The sequence below is a fragment of the Peromyscus maniculatus genome, chromosome 15 (genome assembly GCF_049852395.1).
Source record: "Peromyscus maniculatus bairdii isolate BWxNUB_F1_BW_parent chromosome 15, HU_Pman_BW_mat_3.1, whole genome shotgun sequence".
Classification (NCBI taxonomy): Eukaryota; Metazoa; Chordata; class Mammalia; order Rodentia; family Cricetidae; genus Peromyscus; species Peromyscus maniculatus.
The window spans coordinates 80,447,273-80,468,197 of NC_134866.1; the positions used below are offsets into that span (position 1 = coordinate 80,447,273).

At 43.6% G+C, this 20,925-nt stretch overlaps 1 protein-coding gene across 5 annotated transcripts in view; it reads left to right on the plus strand.

The window, feature by feature from the left end:
* Positions 1-20,925, plus strand: part of Mast4 (microtubule associated serine/threonine kinase family member 4) — a 594,548-nt gene that overhangs the window by 269,514 nt on the left and 304,109 nt on the right. For 2 of the 5 annotated variants that reach the window (XM_042261716.2, XM_076552168.1), the window contains one exon: positions 8,585-8,659. The exons of the other annotated variants lie outside the window; for them this stretch is intronic. In XM_042261716.2, coding sequence (XP_042117650.1) covers positions 8,585-8,659 — 75 coding nt within the window. The remainder of the gene's footprint in view (positions 1-8,584; positions 8,660-20,925) is intronic. 5 annotated transcript variants of the gene reach the window in all.

Genomic DNA, 20,925 nt, shown 5'->3' on the forward strand with positions numbered 1-20,925 from the left:
TGTAATTTTTCTCATTAAAAATGTGTGGCATGTGATTTCATTAGATTTTTTTTTTCTTCCTAAATTGAAGTGACTTAAGTGGGTTGACATATGTGCTGCAGTGTAATTGTGCTGGTTGTGGAGCCCCAGTCAGTAATTACATCCATAAACTTATTGTCTATGGTAAAATATGTTAACCGGCCTTTGACATCAGATTCATTAATTTGAATCAATATATAATGTTCCGAAATGCTCTAACAGAGGATCATTGACTGATGGGTAGAATGTGGTGCAAGCCATGCTTCTCTATGGACAACTAACTGTAAGCAGTAATATTTTCTAAATGGTCGTCAATACCACGAATCCCCAAACACACGTATTTTGAAGCTGGTAAGAAAATTGAACTATGACGTGAACTCAATAATTGAATTTGCTCATTTAGAAACTTTGCATGATTGTGCTGGCTTTTAGACGAGGTCTTGGAATTCCAGACCTCCTCATCCTCAAGCCTGGATGTGCAGCCCAGGTCGAATGGCCAGGGAGACTCTCCATCACCAGCTGGTGGTCAGGCGAAACTGTTGACAGTGGGCTTGCTCTTCTTCTCCTTCAGAGGAGACCAGGGCTCCTGGCTTCCTCAGACATGAGTGGATTCCGTGGCTTTTCTCTTTTCTTAACGTGGAATAACTTGAAAAGGCAAATTGAAGTACGGCAGCACTGCGAAGCAACTTTGCATTCAAAGTAAGGGTTTCATCAGGAATCCAATCCCGGGGTTTTCTTTGGGCTCGAGACTGCAGACCCTATGAGAATCACGTTATCGTGAAACCTTGACAAAAGAGAAATCCCGTGATTAGATGTGGGCTTCATGCATAATCTCTAGTTTGCATCCTCAGCATTTTTTTTTTGGAACGTGAAAGCCATGGGAGAAGAAAGCACTAGGTGGCTCTTCTACTCAAATTGTTTCCCTCTCCTCTCAGCAGATGCACAGTCTACAGCTTTTCTGAGACAGCAGGACAGTTTGAACTCGAAGCCAGCTCTGAGGGTTAAGAAGCAGTGACCGGGCAGAGGGGGGAAGCAGCCGAGCCTGTGTTGGTGCCAACTGTGACTCAGAGATGCAGGACGCCCCTGTCTTCCCTCTGGCTCCCGCTCCACCGTCCCTTTTCTCTTCTCTCCCTCCTCTGAGCCAGTTTCACTCCCCATTTCCCCCATTTCTCATCCTTCCGTCTCTTCCTGTCTCTTCTCTCTTCCTACCTCAGCGACTGTCTACTAAGGCGTCCTCATCCTGGCCTTTGGCGCCTGGTTGGGTTTGGCCCGGTATGGAGATGCCAGCAGGAGCCTGGAGGGAAGAAAAGAGAGGAAGTCATTGTCCCTTTCCCTCCTTGAGGCTCTGACACAGACCAACTGAATGCTGCCCTACAAAAATCCCTCCTTCCTGGCTCTTTGCTTCAGGTTTGGAAGCGACGCTGTCTCTCTTTTTTTTTTCCCCCTCACGCCTAAGAGCAGACAGGTTCTCAGTATTCCTGTGTAAGCACTTTGTAAACTGTTGTTCAGACCACCCCACCCCCACCCCCAACCCAACAGTGCCTTCTATATCCTGCAAAATCCTGACTGGAACCCTGAGTATGGGTTAGTTCATAGCATGTAACTCTGTACTGTATATATAAAATTTTGCTTCACTCACTGATTTAAAAAGTATTTATGGGCATCAACTGGACCAGGTAGAGAAGAAATGGGACATACATTCTGGTCTTGTGATGCAGAGAGAGAGAGAGAGAGAGAGACAGACAGACAGACAGACAGACAGACAGACAGACAGACAGACACTGACTGACTATATTGCAGGGCTTCCCAATCTTCCTAAAGCTACGACCCTTTAATACCCTTCCTCATGTTGTGGTGACACCCAACCATAAAATTATTTTTGTTGCTACTTCATAACTGTAATTTTGCTACGGTTTTGAATTGTAGTGTAAATATCTGTGTCTTCTGCTGGTCTTAGGAGACCCCTGTGAAAGAGTCATTTGACCCTCAAAGGGGGTGTGACCCAGGGGTGGAGAACTGCTACTATATTGTGTCGTGTATGTTACGAAGTAAAGAGAGCAGGAAAGATGGGCTGCTCTTCTTTTAGGAGCTGTACATACGAGTCTCCCTGACTTAAACAAAACACGGAAGGGGAGACTTTTCCAGTGAGTACCACCCTATACAAATCCTGAGCTAGAAGCAGCGGGAGAGCCCTGGGAACAACACATAGGGCCAAGATGGCCAGGACAAAGTATGTAATTTTCAAGACAAGGTGGGAAAACCTGCCCTTTAAATGTGGGCTGGGATCCTGCACTAAAGAAGTAGGAGAATTCAAGGTGACCTCCAACATTCATTATTCACTATGAATGTGATGAGACCAGCTGCCTCACATTCCTGCCACCACGCCTTTGGTGGCTTGTACTGGCCAACTCTGAGCTAGCTATAAACCATTTCTTCCTTAAATTGTTTTTTTCTCCCAGATACTTTGTCACAGAATAAGAAAAGTAACTAATATATTTAATAAACACAAAGTACAGTGAACCGATTTCAATAGATACTATTAAAGTGACTTTATTTAGCACACAGGGGATGCACCAGTCAGTGCACAGATGTTTTTAATTTTGTACTTATTATACATCCTTAATATGCATTAGGAGCTAAATGTGACTAGTATAACAAAGCCATGATTTCAAGATGTTACCATGAAGCTCCTTGTCACAGTTTAGAATGTTGGTTTATTTGTGTGTGAATTTGGTTTTGGTTTAGTTTTTGTTTTTTGAGACAGGTTTCTCTGTGTAGCCCTGGCCGTCCTGGAACTTACTCTGTAGACCAGGCTGGCCTCGAACTCAGAGATCCAATTGCTTCTGCCTTCCAGTGCTGGGATTAAAGGAGTATGTTACCACCACCGGGCACAATGTTGGTAGAAATGGTTTATTGATAATGCTTTAGGTTATGTCTAAGTCTCTGGTCATTTATTGTTTTTTTCCTTCCCCAGGTTCCTATACTTCTTATGCTATTAAATCCTCTACATACACTCTTATTTTGAAAATAGTGTTATTTCAGAAAAATGATTCTTTTTGAAATAAACCAATGTGACCCCTGTTTCACAATACCATATGAACCACTGCTTTTGTGAGGGTTTTTATGGTCTTTGGTTTTGTGCTTTTATGCTGGGGACTGACCCAGGGCATCTGTGTTCAGTAGGCATTCTCCCAGGAAGCTGATTTCAACTGGCCATCACTTCATCAATTTAGCTGATAGAGGCCCACATTTGTTTTAAAAAGAATAAGAGTAGGCAAGGAAAAATAGCGCTTGCACTGGAAAATTAATTCATAATCCACAGAATGAGGATAGTGGTGGGAAGACCCCAGATGGCCTCAGTCCTATGTTCTTGTGATGTGTGTAGCCTTTTCCTTGGCCTGGTTTTTTGTCTTGCCTCTTGACCTAATTTGGAAACTTGACTTTGAAAGAATGTGAAAGAATTGATCTCTTCTTCATAGTATTACTAATGTGTTAGGAGTTTTAATAAATTATTATGTGATAAGTCCCATGTGGCTTAGAAAACTATGATGCCACGACAGAAAACGTGCTCTGTCTTTTAAGTGACGCATTCCTTCCGTGTTCTGGCTTCCTGATCCCTGTTTGATATGCTTAATAATTGTTCAGTCTCCCTGGCTTATGAGTTTTATCAATCAATTTATTTTCATGGAGTATTTTTACTTTGTGAGGTCCTATCTAGATTGCTTTACTGATGTTCAAGAGTCTCTTTAGTGGTGTCTATGAAATAAGCTGTGTTGTACTTAAGCATAGTGTTTAATAAGAACTTTGTTTGGGGATAGAGTGTTTCTATGACAGACAAAGACCATCTCCGACGTGGGTGGAGAAGTGTACCTCCCTCTGAGAATGCACATGATTAGTTTTAGAATGAAAACTACTTTGAATAGACTTCTAAGTAGTGGTCTAGGAGTCCTTGAACAATTTATGATCCATTATGTGTTTTTCTGCCCCCTCCCTTCCTTGTTTTAAAATCTGGAGACTGGAAATATTTAAGGATAGATTTTTGATTTTTTTTTTTTGAAAAATGAGACTCACACCAGAAATTATAGGTACACTTAATTTTAAATTTTCCTTGAGGCTCTTATTTTGAGCAAGAGTAACTTACATGTGATTTAAAGAATTAGACTTTTATAAATAGTTGGCTGTAAGCAACTAAATTCACTAGGCACCCATTTTTCTACACCTGATGTATTATTTTCCACAAAGCGTTCTTGTAAATATGTTTATGTGTTGCACATTAGGCTAAAGTACTAAGCTATCAGACCTGCGATGTCAAGGGAACAATAATTTCTTTAAAAAGTATGATCTGTAGTGTTAAGGGATGTTCATAATTTCTAAGACAATTTATCGAATGGGTGAAGGCTTGGTGGGAGCATTTACCATCAAGTGAAATATGTCTCATTAAATTTCTGCATTATGCACATACCAACTCTCTTTCTTTTGTCGTTTTAATGGTTTATTTACATAATTGAGGATTGCTACTTTTGTTACTAGTGGTTATCATAGCAGAATTATTTTGGTTGAGCCTACCTAAGCAAATTTGGAATGTGCTTGTTTCTTGAAACTAATGGCGAAGCATTCTACTCCCCAAGCCCCCCTCCTTCCCAGCTCTTTGCAGGGAAGACCTTTGATTTGCATATGTAAATAAGCCATTTAATTCGGAACCCTGTGGGACCCACCCAGGTCCAATCTGTTATTTTGCTGATGTTGATGTCATTAGGCAGGAGGTAAATGGTATCAGGAGATTGATGTCTCAGTCTGGAGTGACAGATACCAGGACTCTGAGGGCTGCTGTTTAGGAGGAGAAGCCAGTTCTTGGGATGTGGCAAATGAGGGAAAAAATGAAGACGCAGATTTTGCCTTTAGTCTTGGCATGAGTGAAAGAGTTTAATGTTTTTCTTGAATAGAGGAAACCATTCAAGCAAATACGTTTGTTTGCTATTGCTATAAGAAAATGGCTGAGATGAGATAATTTATAGAGAATACACAGGTTTTGCTTGTCTGTCTATGTATCTGTCTATCTATCTATCTACCTACCTATCTGTCTGTCTGTCTACCTATCACCTATCATCTATTCATCTGTCTGTCTGCCTATCATCTATCTATTATCTATCCATCATCTATCTATCTACTATCTATCTATCTGTTTGTCTATCATCTATCCATCTGTCTATTATCTATCTATCTATCTATCTATCTATCTATCTATCTATCTATCTATCTAGTCTGCTCATCATCGGGAAGCTGGGAAGTCAGAGCATGGCCCTGCCCTTTGCTCCTTAGCTTCTGAGGTCTTTGTTGCTGTCCCATTGCTTGGTGAACCCATCCATGGTGAGACAGGCAAACACGCCAGCTGGGATCTCTCTTCCTCTTATATAAAGTCGCCAGTGCTGTCATGGGGGCTCAGCCCAGATAACTCCATCTGATCATAAGTCCTTCCTGAGGGCTGCACTCTGAAATAATCATGGGTATATGAATTCAAGGATGAGGTTTCCAACTCCCAAACTTCTTGGTATTTAAGCCATAGTATATAGGAAGTTGATTTTCTGAGAAACTGTTTAAGCTTTATTTGTTTTTAAAAAACGATGTGTGGCATACAGGCTGGTGATGTAGTTTAGTGATAAAATGCTTGGCTTACATAGTGCAACCCTTAGTTTCATCCTCAGCAACACACACACACATACACACACACACACACACACACACACACACACACACACACACGTGCGTGTTAATGCATAACTGAAGTGATACTATCATGTTTACGTGACTAAGTAAGTTAGGCAGTACATTGTTTAAGCCCACCCCACCCCTGAAAATGAAGAAGTAGGCCCTACCCCTTCCTGTTGAACAAAGTCCTTCTCAAGGATTTCCACCTAGATCCTAGGGTCTAATGTCTGCAGATCCTATGGGATCTCAAGATCACCAGGCTAACTCTGCAGCCTAGGGGCACCTTAGCTCCCCACCGCCAAAGAAAGCACGGTGTGACTCTTGATGGGAAATTAACAGTAAAGTTTAAGAAGCATGTGGAGGAAAACTCGCTGTGAGCAGTTCACGACTCCTTTATTTTCACTCTATATGCAATTCATTAAAATGTCATTAATCCTGCAGGCTCTTCCTCGGCTTCCATTAAGATGTATGACTGAGATCTCTGTGTAACTACATTGATTATTTCATACATCTATTTGTTCATCGCAAGCTGTCCGTTGTTACAGATTCATTGTCTTGATGATAAATGGAGGAGCGAAGCCACAAACCCTCACCTCCCAAAGGATGTGTGCGCTCATCCTACGCCAGGCTTCTACCAAGCTGGAGTTTAAGGATTCAGATCTCAGGTTTAATATCAATGCCTGCCTCCTGCTGAGTTCATGGTACAATTAGCTAATTAAAAAAAGATAACATTTTCACCTCAGAGTCAGAACAAGAGCAATAAACTACAGGCTCAGGATTTAGTTAATTTGCACATTGACTGTAATTGTATATTTAAGGCTGAGATTAATTTTTCCCCCTGATGTCAGGGAGCCAGACACTGTGCATTGGAATCTTAAATCAGCTATAATCACTCCTTGGGGAGGTCAGTCAGGGTGGGGGTTCTCTAGATGTATTAGTACAAACAACTATTTATTTGATAACGTCTTCTGTTGAGAGAGAAGAGAAAAAGCATTGAAACTCCATTCTGATAAACTGCTAAATATCATTCTAAATAATCTACTATTCTTTTTAAAAAAAACAAACAAACTTTTTTTTCTCTAAAAACAGTACTAATACTGTTGCGAGGAGAAGCCATTTTTAGCTTCTTGTGCCAAATGGTGAGTATTTGTGAGTATCAGTTCTGCTTTGGAAGCTTTGGGAGGCATTCTGGGCCATCTGGGTCCAAGACTAGTTCATCACTTTTTTTTTTTTTTTTTTTTTTAAGAAAAGGATAAAGAAAGGATATATTTTGGTAGGCTCTAGAAATCAAAAATAATAATCCTGACCTGTATGCCTCCTTTTTGAATGGTAAGTGCTATGCTTTGGACATGATGGCAAGGATTGCTGGCAATTCAAGAGGGTGTGACTGATGCATGCCTGCAAAGTAATAGAAGGAAATTATTGCTAGAAGGAAAAAACGTTTAAAAAGGAATTCTTGAAAAACCAAAAAAAAAAAAAAAAAAAAAAAAGGAATTGTAAGTGCTACACAACCGATTACATCTTCACATCCATAGGTCTTTAACCTTCCTTTAAAGAAAAAATTTTTGAGACAGTCCTGCTCTGTGGTCCTGGTTGGCCTGGGGCTCACTGTGTAAACCTGGTTAGCCTTTAACTCACAGAGCTCTACCTGCCTCTTCCTCCTGAGTGCTGGACTAAAGGCTTGTGCCAGTACACCCAGCTTCTTTCTCTTCCTCCATCTCTCTTTTTAAAATAGAGTTGAGTAAATATTATTTTTCATCTCAGAGTCATTTTGCTGCCTGTTTGTTGTGTCCTACAAACTGGGTCTTTGAAGCCCAGAGCTATTTTCTTTGTTTTTGATTGGCAGTACTGGGGATTGAACCGAGGGTTTTAGCATATGGCAGGCAAGCACCTTTACCATGGTGCCACTTCCCAGCCCAGAGGATTTGTGAAGCCATCTCTCTCTTTCCATCTTGCCATCTTTGGAGTTGATCCTCATGTGTGGGTAGCATTCCCTTTTTAAATTGTTATTCACTATTTATTGTACAGCTTTGAAAGATGTAAGTGGGCTCTATATCATTTTGGGGGATCTCTGTTCCCAATTTTGTCTTTTAAATATAGAACCGTGGGTTGTTTGTTTGTGTGTTTGTTATATAACGAGGGGTGGTAAGTGTTAAGCTTTCTGTGTGTTCCATCTGTACTTCCTTTCTTTCTTTCTCTTTCTAAATGGCCATTAACAGAGTTGGTTCACAGAGAGACCACACTTCAATGTACATAGTAAACTTAATGTAAGTCCCTCTTTAAACCAGTAATGTATGGTACACATTTAGGGGAAGTTTTTGATGGCTGTCAGAAAAGATGAATCTACTGGGATGATGGAGAGAGATGTTTCTCAGACAGATTGGAAGACTGTGATCTCTACGACATTTAGGTGATATCCACTAGGTATGAAGTCTGACTGTAAGCAAGCTTTATAATGCTGTTTTCTTAGGAAGGTGGACTTTGGGTTCAGGAATATAGTATTCCAGTTTTCCTTAGTATAATTACCTAAGAGAATAACAAAGTTTTGCCGTGAAATGTCTGAATCCTGGGCTGGGCCTGTGGCGTTATTACACAAATGTATATATTGGCTATTTTTAACGTAATGACTTGCATGGGTTTTGTGGGGGTGAACATGGTGTGTGTGTGTGTGTGTGTGTGTGTGTGTGTGTGTGTTGTGTATGTGTGTGCACACGTGCATGCTTATTGGATATTCAGCTTAAACAAAGTACAGTACGGTTAAACACTGTCCCTCTCCTTTTCTGGCCATTCTCCCATCATCCCATGCTCACTTTCCCCCTTCCCACCTCTCGTTCATTTCCCATCTTCCATTCACTGTCAGGAAGGGCAGCCTCCGAAGAGCCATTTCAACTCAGCTCGACATCGCCAGAGACTAGTGGACCCAGCTGCTCCAAAAGTGAGTGTGTCCTGTCGCCTTGGGCGGCCAATGTGCATGACAGTGTGGTCCCTCTGGGGTGGTGGGGTTGTCAAGTGTTACGTGTAGAGGAGGCAAAGTCTTCTCTATTCAAGATCATACACACCAGTGTCGTTCTAATGAACACTTAACAGCCTGCCCTGAACTCAAACAAACCATGGCTTGTAGCGTGAGCTGTTTTTACCTGCCATGTGTCCTCCCAACCATGACCAGTGTCAAGGACTTGTGTGATGTCACTGAACTCAGAGCTGGGAAGAGATGCCCAGTTAAGAGTACCACCATGTGGCCAGTCATGTTAGTTTCCCCACATCAGACAGAACTGCCCAAAGCTTAGGAAGTGAGTGACTTCTGAGTGTCAGCTGCCCCTGTTTCCTACTTGTTGTCTTAGCCACTTTCCCCCACCTTTAATAAAACATACTCAGCTTATGCCATTCATGGGGAGAAAGATTTGTTTTGCCTTATGACTCCAGGGCATGGACTTTGTCTAAGTTTCTATTCTTGTTGCTGTGATGAAACCACTTAATGGAAAAGGATTTATTTTAGCTGAGACTCCAAAGTACAGTCCAATACAGCAGGGATGCAATGGCAGCTGGAACTCCAAGCAGCCTGTCTTAGTTGGGGTTTCTTTTGCTGTGAAGAGACACCATGACCGCAGCAGCTCTTAAGAAGGAACACATTTCATTGGGGGCTGGCTTACAGTTTCAGAGGTTCAGTCCATTATTTTCATGGTGACACGTGGGCAGATACGTGTTGCAGAATATCCCTTTACACTGTGTGACGATGTGTCACTGTGATTGGTTTAATAAAGGGCTAAATGACCAATAACCAGGCAGAAAGAGGCTAGGCGGTACTTCTGGGGACAGAGAGGACTCGGAGAGGAAGAAAGGTGGGGTTGCCAGTGAGACACAGAGAGGAAGCAGGAGGTGTGGGATGGAAGAGAGGTAACGCCACGTGGCAGAACATAGATGAATATAAATGGGTTCATTGAAGTTATAAGAGCTAGTTGAGAATAAGCCTGCACTAAGGCTGAGCTATCATAATTAATAATAAGTTTCAGTGTCATTATTTGTGAGCTGGTGGTCCTGATAAAAAAAAAAGTTCTACTGCAGATATGGTGCTGGAGAAGGAGCTGAGAGTCCTCCATAGTGATCTGCAGGCAGCAGAAGCAACTGTGTCCCACACTGGGCAGGGCTTGAGCATCTGAGACCTCAAAGCCCACCTCCACAGTGACACACTTCCTCCGACAAGGCCACACCTACTCCAACAAGGCCACACTTCCGAATACTGCCACTCCCTATGGGCCATGCATTCAAACACATGAATGTATGGGGCCATACCTGTTCACACCACCACACAGCCTATCACACTGCTCCGCAGACCATACTGCCTCGAAGAAAACAATGAATTTCTATATGATAGTGCTCAACTTGCCTTCTCTACTCCTCTACAGGCCAGGATACCCAGCCTAGGGAGTTATGTCACCCATAGTGGCCCAGACATGCTCATAGGTCCATTTCTCTGGTGATGCTTATTGCTGTCAAGTTGGCCATTAATGCCAATCACAATCCATGGTAGCAGGAGCATCTCAGAGCTGTGTTTGTGAGAGCTGCTAACATCTGGGCAGGTCAGAAAACAGACAGCGATGAACCTCCCTCCCGGTTCCCTTTCTCCTTTCCACTTTGTGTTCAGTCTGCTGTCAACCCATGGAATGGGGCTGGACACATTCAACATTGGCTGCCTTCCCTCGGTGAAAACTATCTGGAAATGCCGTCACAGACACACCCGCAAGTGCGCCTCACTAACATCCTCCATGTTTATTAACCCAGCCAAGATGACAGCCCAAATTAATTGTCACAAGTGTGCTTTCTTGTAAGTTTGGACATCTTAAATTTGTAAGTGTCTGTCAGAACTTGTTTGCAGGAGGCTAAGGTTGTGGGTCACCAGTGGAGGCCTTGCCCGGCATTGACATGGACCTAGGCTTGATCTCCATCGCTGCAGACAAACACACGGACAGACAAAAGCAGCTGACTTGTGAAAACCCTGAACGTTTACTGAGAGTGGGTGGGGTGGCTTCAGCACTGTAGTTATAATGTGTATAGTGAGATCTGAAGCCCATCTGTTAGCACAAACTGGATGTGAGGTCCTCCACTCCTCACCATTCCAAAAGAAAAGTAGGAGATGGGTATTGGAAAATGGAGATGGGTTTATTTACAAGTCTGTCCAGAGCTGGGGAGAGAAAAAAAACGTTAGCATTTCTTTTTTTCTTGTCGGTTGGTCTTACAAAGTTATAGAAAAGTGGGAACAAAAGCCAGGGGCTGGGCATATTGAGGTCTCTGATGTGAGCTAAGTTGTCAGAACTCTGTGAATTCTCCACCTGGTAGGTGGATTTCCCTTTGGGGGGCCACCAGGGCTTCAGCCCGCCCTGGCTCTCAGCATGGCTCTCTTGGGGTTTTACAATTCTCTAGACACCATTGCTTCAGGTCCCTGCTGTTTCTGCTCATCCTGAGCTCTCTGACAGATAGCAGGGACCACAGAAAGTAGCTGAGGTTTGGGGTGAGGATTTGCTAAAGTCAGCAGTTTAAAGGGCCCAAGTTCTTCTGCACATAGCCTCTTATTAAACTCACATTCACTGGCCAGTAGGAGAAGGCATTCTCAGACTGCCTCCGTGACCCATTGAAATTTCAGCTGGCCTTTTAAAGCACTCCACTCACATCTATTTTTGTAAAGTTTTGCTCGGGTCAACATGACAACTTTCTAGGACCAGATTCCCTTACCTGTGTAGTGGAGTCACACCCAGGGCTCTGTAGTGATGTCACACACAGGGCTCTGTAGTGGAGTCACACCCAGGACTCTGTAGTGGATGTCACACCCAGGTCTCTGTAGTGGATGTCACACCCAGGACTCTGTAGTGGAGTCACACCCAGGACTCTGTAGTGGAGTCACACCCAGGACTCTGTAGTGATGTCACACCCAGGACTCTGTAGTGGAGTCACACCCAGGACTCTGTAGTGATGTCACACCCAGGGCTCTGTAGTGATGTCACACACAGGGCTCTGTAGTGGAGTCACACCCAGGACTCTGTAGTGGATGTCACACCCAGGACTCTGTAGTGGAGTCACACCCAGGACTCTGTAGTGAAGTCACACCCAGGGCTCTGTAGTGATGTCACACACAGGACTCTGTAGTGGAGTCACACCCAAGACTCTGTAGTAATGTCACACCCAGGACTCTGTAGTGGATGTCACACCCAGGACTCTGTAGTGGAGTCACACCCAGGGCTCTGTAGTGGTGTCATACCCAGGTCTCTGTAGTGATGTCACACCCAGGTCTCTGTAGTGATGTCACACCCAGGACTCTGTAGTGGATGTCACACCCAGGTCTCTGTAGTGATGTCACACCCAGGGCTCTGTAGTGGAGTCACACCCAGGACTCTGTAGTGATGTCACAACCAGGTCTCTGTAGTGGAGTCACACCCAGGTCTCTGTAGTGGAGTCACACCCAGGTCTCTGTAGTGGATGTCACACCCAGGACTCTGTAGTGGAGTCACACCCAGGACTCTGTAGTGGAGTCACACCCAGGACTCTGTAGTGGATGTCACACCCAGGACTCTGTAGTGGAGTCACACCCAGAACTCTGTAGTGATGTCACACCCAGGACTCTGTAGTGGATGTCACACACAGGACTCTGTAGTGGATGTCACACCCAGGACTCTAGTGGAGTCACACCCAGGACTCTGTAGTGGATGTCACACCCAGGACTCTGTAGTGATGTCACACCCAGGGCTCTGTAGTGGAGTCACACCCAGGACTCTGTAGTGATGTCACAACCAGGTCTCTGTAGTGGAGTCACACCCAGGTCTCTGTAGTGGAGTCACACCCAGGTCTCTGTAGTGGATGTCACACCCAGGACTCTGTAGTGGAGTCACACCCAGGACTCTGTAGTGGAGTCACACCCAGGACTCTGTAGTGGATGTCACACCCAGGACTCTGTAGTGGAGTCACACCCAGAACTCTGTAGTGATGTCACACCCAGGACTCTGTAGTGGATGTCACACACAGGACTCTGTAGTGGATGTCACACCCAGGACTCTAGTGGAGTCACACCCAGGACTCTGTAGTGGATGTCACACCCAGGACTCTGTAGTGGAGTCACACCCAGGACTCTGTAGTGGATGTCACACCCAGGACTCTGTAGTGGATGTCACACACAGGACTCTGTAGTGGAGTCACACCCAGGTCTCTGTAGTGATGTCACACCCAGGTCTCTGTAGTGATGTCACACCCAGGACTCTGTAGTGGATGTCACACCCAGGACTCTGTAGTGGATGTCACACCCAGGACTCTGTAGTGGATGTCACACTCAGGACTCTGTAGTGGATGTCACACACAGGGCTCTGTAGTGGATGTCACACCCAGGACTCTGTAGTGGAGTCACACCCAGGACTCTGTAGTGGAGTCACACCCAGGACTCTGTAGTGGATGTCACACCCAGAACTCTGTAGTGATGTCACACCCAGGTCTCTGTAGTGATGTCACACCCAGGACTCTGTAGTGGATGTCACACCCAGGACTCTGTAGTGGATGTCACACCCAGGACTCTGTAGTGGATGTCACACACAGGACTCTGTAGTGGATGTCACACACAGGTCTCTGTAGTGGATGTCACACACAGGACTCTGTAGTGGATGTCATACTCAGAGCTCCATAGTGGTGTCACACACAGGGCTATCTGTAGGGAGTGTCAGTTTCAGGGCTCTGTAGTGAGTGTCACATGGGCTCTTCTCCCTCACTTGCTGGACTGAAGGCCATTTACAACAGAACCTCAGGTGTCTCCTCTGAGGGGAAAAGTTACACAGAGTTCCTGGAGTCTTATGCCTTCTATAATAAATCTGCCAGTCGCGCGGTGGTGGCGCACGCCTTTAATCCCAGCACTTGGGAGGCAGAGCCAGGCGAGTCTTTGTGAGTTCGAGTCCAGCCTGGTCTACAAAGTGAGATCCAGGACAGGCTCCAAAAGCTACACAGAGAAACCCTGTCTCGACAAAAAACAAAAAACAAACAAACAAACAAACAAAAAAAGCATCCACCTTTTTTACTTTTATTTTACCAGTGAAACCCCTTTCAGTATGCCAGACTTTGTGGTATTGACTAAGACGCGGGCATCTTCCACATAATGCTGGCCAACCACGCTGAGCAAGAAAACTCTGATTAGAGCTACTGACTTTGTATAAGTTATCATTTTAGTCCATCAGTAACACTACATTGCTTATGCTAAAATTTCTTCAAAGTGGACACAGATGCCATGGCCCTTTGCCATATTATTAAGGGTCTAGAATGTCCCGCAAGTCCCACACAACTCACCAGCCTGTTGATATGTATAAGAAAAACTAAAGTAGCTTTAAGGAAGAAGTGTATTATCATGGCTGGATAGATGGCTCAGCGATGAAAAGCCTTTGATGCTCTTCCAAAGGACGGTTCCTAGGACCCACATCCAAGACCCCAAACAGCCTGTCACTCCAGCTCCAGCACCAGGGATCTGACACCATCAGGGCCTCCCAGGACACCAGCACACACATGCATGTGAACACACACATGCACACACACACTAAAATAATTTAAAAAAAAAAAAACCCAATAGTGTTTTGTCCTAATGTAGATGACAGGTTAGAATACAGCAGCCTCTTCTTTTACCCACTTTTGAGCTATAATTAATGTAGCTAAAATACTGTGTGAATTAAGCACATCCTGTTACACACACTTCTTGGTCCTTGGTGTTTTAAGTACACAACTTGGTATGTGCCTTTGTTTTTTGTTTTTTGATTTTTGTTTTTGTTTTTTTTTGTTTTTTGGTCTGGTATCCATTTCTGTCTCTTAGCATTTTGAGAGATACCATGTCTCACATGCCGTGTGTGTTATGAACTCAACTAGGAATCAGCTAATTTTCTATTTGTGGCAAAAAAAAAAAAAGGGCTTTTTGTTATTCCATTGAGAGTAAGAATCATGGCTTCTTATCTACAGAAACTTTCAGAGGACCTCATTAAACTGTAGTGAAGATGTCTGGTGCCTCAATGTGCTGTGTGAATTGGTTCGTCCATGTTACCAACTAGATTTGAAAGGTCAAGTCCTTCCCTTTCCAAAACACTGCAGAAACGGAAACCTGAGAAGCGCCTGCATTTCCCCCCTGATTATTAAGGAGATTTGGGGAAAGCTACTGTTTGCTCGGTGGCTGAATTACTTGGACAATAAAAGGGAAACAGAAATGTGCATCCATGTAACCAGTGACCTTTCATAGTAAGCCTACTCGATTCTAATCTGCACTGTGTCATTTTAACTGGGTGACCTGAGTTGTTACAAAGAATTCTTAGAAATTGTGGACTTCCATGTTCTATGGGTCAGGAACAATGTGTGGTAAGCCCACTGCCAGAGAATACCGATTCTCTTTTGAGAATACTGATTTTATTGTGAGTGTCTGCTTGCACAGTTTGGGAAGAAATGTAGCCAGGTTGAACAGTTTCCCATTCACAGAGAGGCGTGGTACAAAAAACCACACTAGACTTGGTTCTGCTGTAAGCTTTACCATGAGCCAGCTCTGTGGCCTTGGATAGTCATTGAACTCTGAGCTCCTTTGTCCTAAGTGTTCTCTTTGACACAATGAGAGCATGTAAAATGTTCTCTTAATCAGTGTAGGAGATTGCTTTTCTTCTCCATCAAGCTCTCTCCATTTTACCATTTGCTGGGATTTTTTGAATGGCAGGTCTCAATTCTAAAATATCCCTCTTCTCGAATCACTTCATTCTTTGCTCCTCCCAGCATCTTGCAGTCTTATTGTTAGGTGGACTTCTATCAGAGTCTCCAGTGGAAGCTAATTCTTTTAAAAAAAAAAAAAGAAAAAAGAAAGAAATGACTTCCGTATTATTGGGGGAAATACAGACTAGAAATTAGGAAGCTCGCTTTCTGCTCAAAGAGCCCCCCCCCCCACCATCACTACTACCCAGCCTAGATTTTTACATTGCCTGAGAAACTTAGAAAGCCCTTTGTGCTTTGGGCATAGGAAAACAAGCTTTCAAATCTGTTTTTATTTGAATAAAAATAAAGAATGCAAGGGAGATCAAAGACAAGCGAAGCTCCTCATATTGGCTAAGGCTGTCCACCGGGACCACAAGATGTATCTCCCACTTTGAGAATGTGCTTACCTGTCCGTCCCCCAGTTGGAAGGCTGTTAACACAGCAAATGAGCAAAGAATACAGCAAAAACGGCCAGTAGGAATAATAGTTCAAAGACTACAGAGCTGTTATTTGTGGGAGCTGCTAAAGGCTTCTGTTAAATAAAAATCAATTTGATACGGGAGCATCGGGGACACGATCCGGTGGGCACAAGAGGACGGGAGGCCCGCAGGGGATTAGCTTTCAAATCTCCTGGCATTTCAGCACAAAAGGATGATGAAGATTTATTCTCCATGCGCTGTCATTTTACATCGGAGGCTTTGCTGATCCAGAATAAATAGGTTCATAAAGACTGTATTGAAAATTTGAGCAGGTGAGAGCAAATGGTGGGAGGCAGAGAGCATTGAATACATTTCAAGACCAGAAAGTGTTGAAACTTCCTATCCTTCCCTATAAAACAAACACCAAACTACCCCAGGACACAGATAATCCAGCAACCAAAACCTGCCCGTAAAGATTCATCATTTGAACCTGCTGTAGGGCTTGGAAATCTTTTATATGAATTCTTAGCAATTTCTCTCCTTTTCTCTAATGAGAATGAGGTTTATAAAACTTGGGCTCCCCTGCTGGGAAAATGAGCCCCGAGCGATCTCAGAGCAGATGGTCTTCTCTTCTTACTTAGTGTAAACCTTTTAGGATTGATCCTTTTTCATCCCTACCTACCTGAAGAGTAAACATCTCTGAGACCTTACGAACGCGCTGTTCAGAAGGAACCGGAATTCAGAGTTACAGAGATGGTGTAAATAGCTGGTAGGAAATGGTAGGATTGCATTTCTTTCTGTCATATCAAAAGAAAATAGGTTGCTTTTTTTTTTTTTTTTTTTTTTTTACACGCATCGAGGGGATAGGCTTTAAATTATCTACATTTTGGAGCCTTATTATGCATGGAGCTTCTAGATGGTAATTAACACCTTCCTAGTCCCAGGAATTTCAAGTGTTAAAGAATATTTTTTTTCTTTTTTGGAGGATGTAATTCTTATTACTATATTTAAGGACATAGAGAGATGGGGAGAGGATAGGAAATTGGTTTCCATAATTATTCTGAGAAGATTCTTTAAAAAAAAAAAACATAAAATGTTGCACTATGGGAACTTTTTTTTTTTAAATAAAGGACTTTAGGGCTCATAAATTTCTAATAGAAATCTTTGAGGGAGTTTATAGTTTCTGTTTGTGTGCTTCTATATCAGCCATCTATCAGTGATCTTTGGTACCCACTAAAATGAGCATGAATCTCATGTCTGAGACTTATTAACTGTGACCTGGAGCCAATTACCTAATCGCTCCGAGTTAGCTTTAGTTTTCTCATTCACAAAATAGAGACCAAAACAGTGTCCATCTCATCTCGTCAGAGTTTGGTCAAACTCATTGAGAGTTTGGTGAGATAATGGCCATGTGGTCAAAGCAGTGAATCAATACTGAATTGTAATAATCCCTTAAACTAGGATCACTATTATCATAGTTATGAGGTGTATTAGTTATGAAGTATTCTTATTGCTGTGACAGAATACAGACAGAAGGGACTTAAGGAGGGAAGGACTTTATTCTGGCTCATAGTTTGAGGGGACATAGTCCCTCACGGTGGAGAAGTGGTGTTGGGCCTGTAAGGTGGTTGATCATTCTGCATCTGCAATCAGGGAGCAGAAAGCAATGAATGCTCACTTTCTCATTCTAATGCAGTTTAAGACTCCAGCCCATAAAGTGCATCTCTCCACATCTAGGGTGGGTCATCTCACTTCAATTAGTGAAATGTAGACAGTGATATGCTTGGAGGCTCATCTCATTATAATTTTAGATCCTGGCAAGTTGATAAACAGTATTAACCATCGCATGAGGTAAACATTGTTTGTTTTCTTCGACTTTTGTCCCTATTCTGTAAAATAGGGGTTTAAGATATTACGATCTTTGAGGACTAATATATAGTACAGTAGACTTTTAATAGTCTATTTTTGTATGCCCACCCATATGTTAGGCATGAAATGATATGTTTGCAGGATTTAACTCTACACCTTCAGTTAGTTTAATTGGCAGATAAGTAAATGAAGCAGAGACAATAATAAACTGTGTGGTCGTCAGTACCACCATGACTCTGATCCTGAGCAGGGACAGATCCATGAGTTCCGGTCGGAAAGACTTTGCAGGCTAGGAAATTTTAAACAGCATCAGAGTGAGGCGTGCGTGTTCTGTGTGTACCTTCAGTAGTTTTCAGTCACAGTGTAGGGGGCAAAGTCAACCTGTGAGCCCCACCTGCCCAAGGACCAGGTAACTTCCTGGCATGCTGGGAGTTGTAGTTCTTGGGAAAACAACAAAGCCACATGAGAAACACAGTGGCTGTATGGTTTTGTTCTTAAAAAGCACCCGTGGACCTGGGTCCTCTGCAAATGCGTTTAACCACTGAGCCATCTCCGCAGCCCCGAGTCCCTGTTCTTACCCACCGTGGTGCCTTCTAATGGCCACTGCTAGCCAGTGAAGAGAGGCTCTGAGAATTTGCATACAAGGTGTCCTCTTGGAATGTCTGGCAGTAACAACTATAAACCCCCCCCCCCTTTTTGTAAAGACTGACCTTTTTCTTCTCCAGAGCATATATATGTATACAGAACTCCTGACTAAAATATAATGCAGTTTCCTAAGGATACAGCTTGAGGAATTTTGACAAACTGAACCATCGTAGGCTAACAGCATCCAGGTCATGAGACAAGGTGGCAGACTCCCCCTGGAAAGCACAGGAACCCACACCCCTGGTCTTTTCTCTGGACAGTAGCTTATTATGCTGAGAAGCAGCACCCTGTGAAAGACGGGGCTTTAAAAGTGAAAACAAAACAACTGGAGACTGCGCCATGATTGCCTTTTCTTTCCTTTTACCTCGGTCTGCCGCTTCCCTTCTGAGAGCTGAGAACCCAGGAGGGAAACCAGAGCATCTTGGTGAGCTGAGAGGCCCCTGTTATCAGAGGGCCAGTTGGTGCTGCCAGCATTAGTTAGATACAAACAACCCAGATCAAAAAATGCCCACCATGGTTTAGATCGTCAGGAAGACCTCCCAGTGGCCAACTAGATAGAACTTTCCTCTCTCCTCTGGCCGTTCTTCAAATTTATGGGACAGCTGTCTCTGACGTTCCCTTTCAACTCATGGGACATCTTTGGCAGTTTACATAACAAAGCCACACTACTAGGAGAATGTTTCCCTACTTCCCAGGCGATTACATCCCTCTGTGTCCAAGTATTATGTTCCACTTTGAATGTCTCCTGTCTGCCTCAGAAACCTGTAATGTAACCAATGATTCAGCAAAGATTCACTGCATAAATTCAGTAACCTGCCCTGGATACCCAAGAGGTCCAGGTATTCAAGGAGAGGGAACAGAGGCCAGGCTCAGAGTGGGTGCTTTCTGTCTTCAGCCATCATGCCATGTCTGGACACTTTCCCGGGCATGCCATATACAGAGAGAAGCAGACTGCTCAGCATTCAAAGGCAAGCACTTGCTGCTCCTCCCTTTCATTTCATGTGCCACAGAAATCCTTTGGCATAGATAGAGCTCTTCTGATGCAGACCTAGGTAAAGCTACAAGGCTTCCAGAAAAATCTTTATTGCTCTTACAGTTCCCATGTACGTCTGTCCCAGCTTATAAAATTTGTCTCTGATGGCTTTAAAAGGAACTTCATACTTCATAACAGTTGTGCTGTTGAAGGGACAGTTAGCATAGGTAGATGACTCCCAGAAAAGCAAATATGGAGTTTGGCGATAAACAAGCATGAAGATTGAATTTGATCCCCAGCACCAATGTCAGAAGCCAGATGTGGGGTTGGGGAGATGGCTGTACAGGTAAGGGTACCTGCTAGACCAGCATGAGGATCTGAGTTGAAGCCACATGAATGAAAATCTGGCATGGATGTATGCCCCTGTGATCCCAGCTCTATGTGGGGCAGAGACAGGAGAATCACTGGTATTGATTGTAGTATTAAGGCAACTAACTCCACGTAGTTAAAAGGGAGGTTTATTTTGTGGGATAACTTACAAGTGAAGGGATAGGAAACAGGGTCCGGGAAAGGTGTAGCACAGTCCAGCAGTGTTCTCTGGAGAACTCTGCTCAATCTACCTCCAGCATCCAGGATCCAGGAACTAAGAGAGCAGGCACATCTGGATCTCAGGTCTTAAGGACTCCTGTCTTGGCCCTGCCTTGTAGGCGTGACAGTTACCGAAGCCTCAGTGGGGGTGGTAATTTCAGGTCAAAGCTGGAACAGCTACCCACTACACACTGGGGCTTGCCAGAACCATCCTAACCAGGGCCAGTGAGAGACACTGTCTCAACGGAATGAAGTCAAGAGTAATAGAACAAGACACTGGCTACCTTCTGCAGGCCTCTGTGTACAGACACAGACATGTGTACCCATGCACGAGTATGAATACACCATATACACATGTCACACACAAACTTGCACACACTAGAAACAACAACAGCATCTAATTAAAAAAAAAAAAAGCCAAGCATGGTGACACACATTTGTAATCTCAGTGTTGGGGAGAGGGAGACACTTGCCAATCAGCCTAGACTAATCAATAGGCCCCAGGTCCCAATAAGAGACCTTAGTCACATACACACACACACACACACACACACACACACACACACACACACACACACACACGGTGGGCAGCTCCTGAGGAACACCTGATCTTTGGCTGCTACACATACAATCCCCCTTCACAGATACATATGTGTACCTGCATATACACATGTTCACATATACACATACAAAATAAGGAAAAGCCAAGATCAAAAACTGACTTTATGCATAAGAAGTAAGTCTCAACTGAAGTAAATTAAAATATGTTCTAAGATTTTCTAAGAATTCTAAAAGTTGAATGTTTCCCAGGGAAATTGCTTCCCCCCCCCACACACACTAACATTGCTGATGGAAGTAAGTTAGTACAAGCTCTTCAGAAAGATATTTAGCAGAACTAACCAGTACCACTGGACACACAGGTATTTTGAAGAAGGAGGGTAGCCATCAGATTACACCCGCATACCTGTGAAA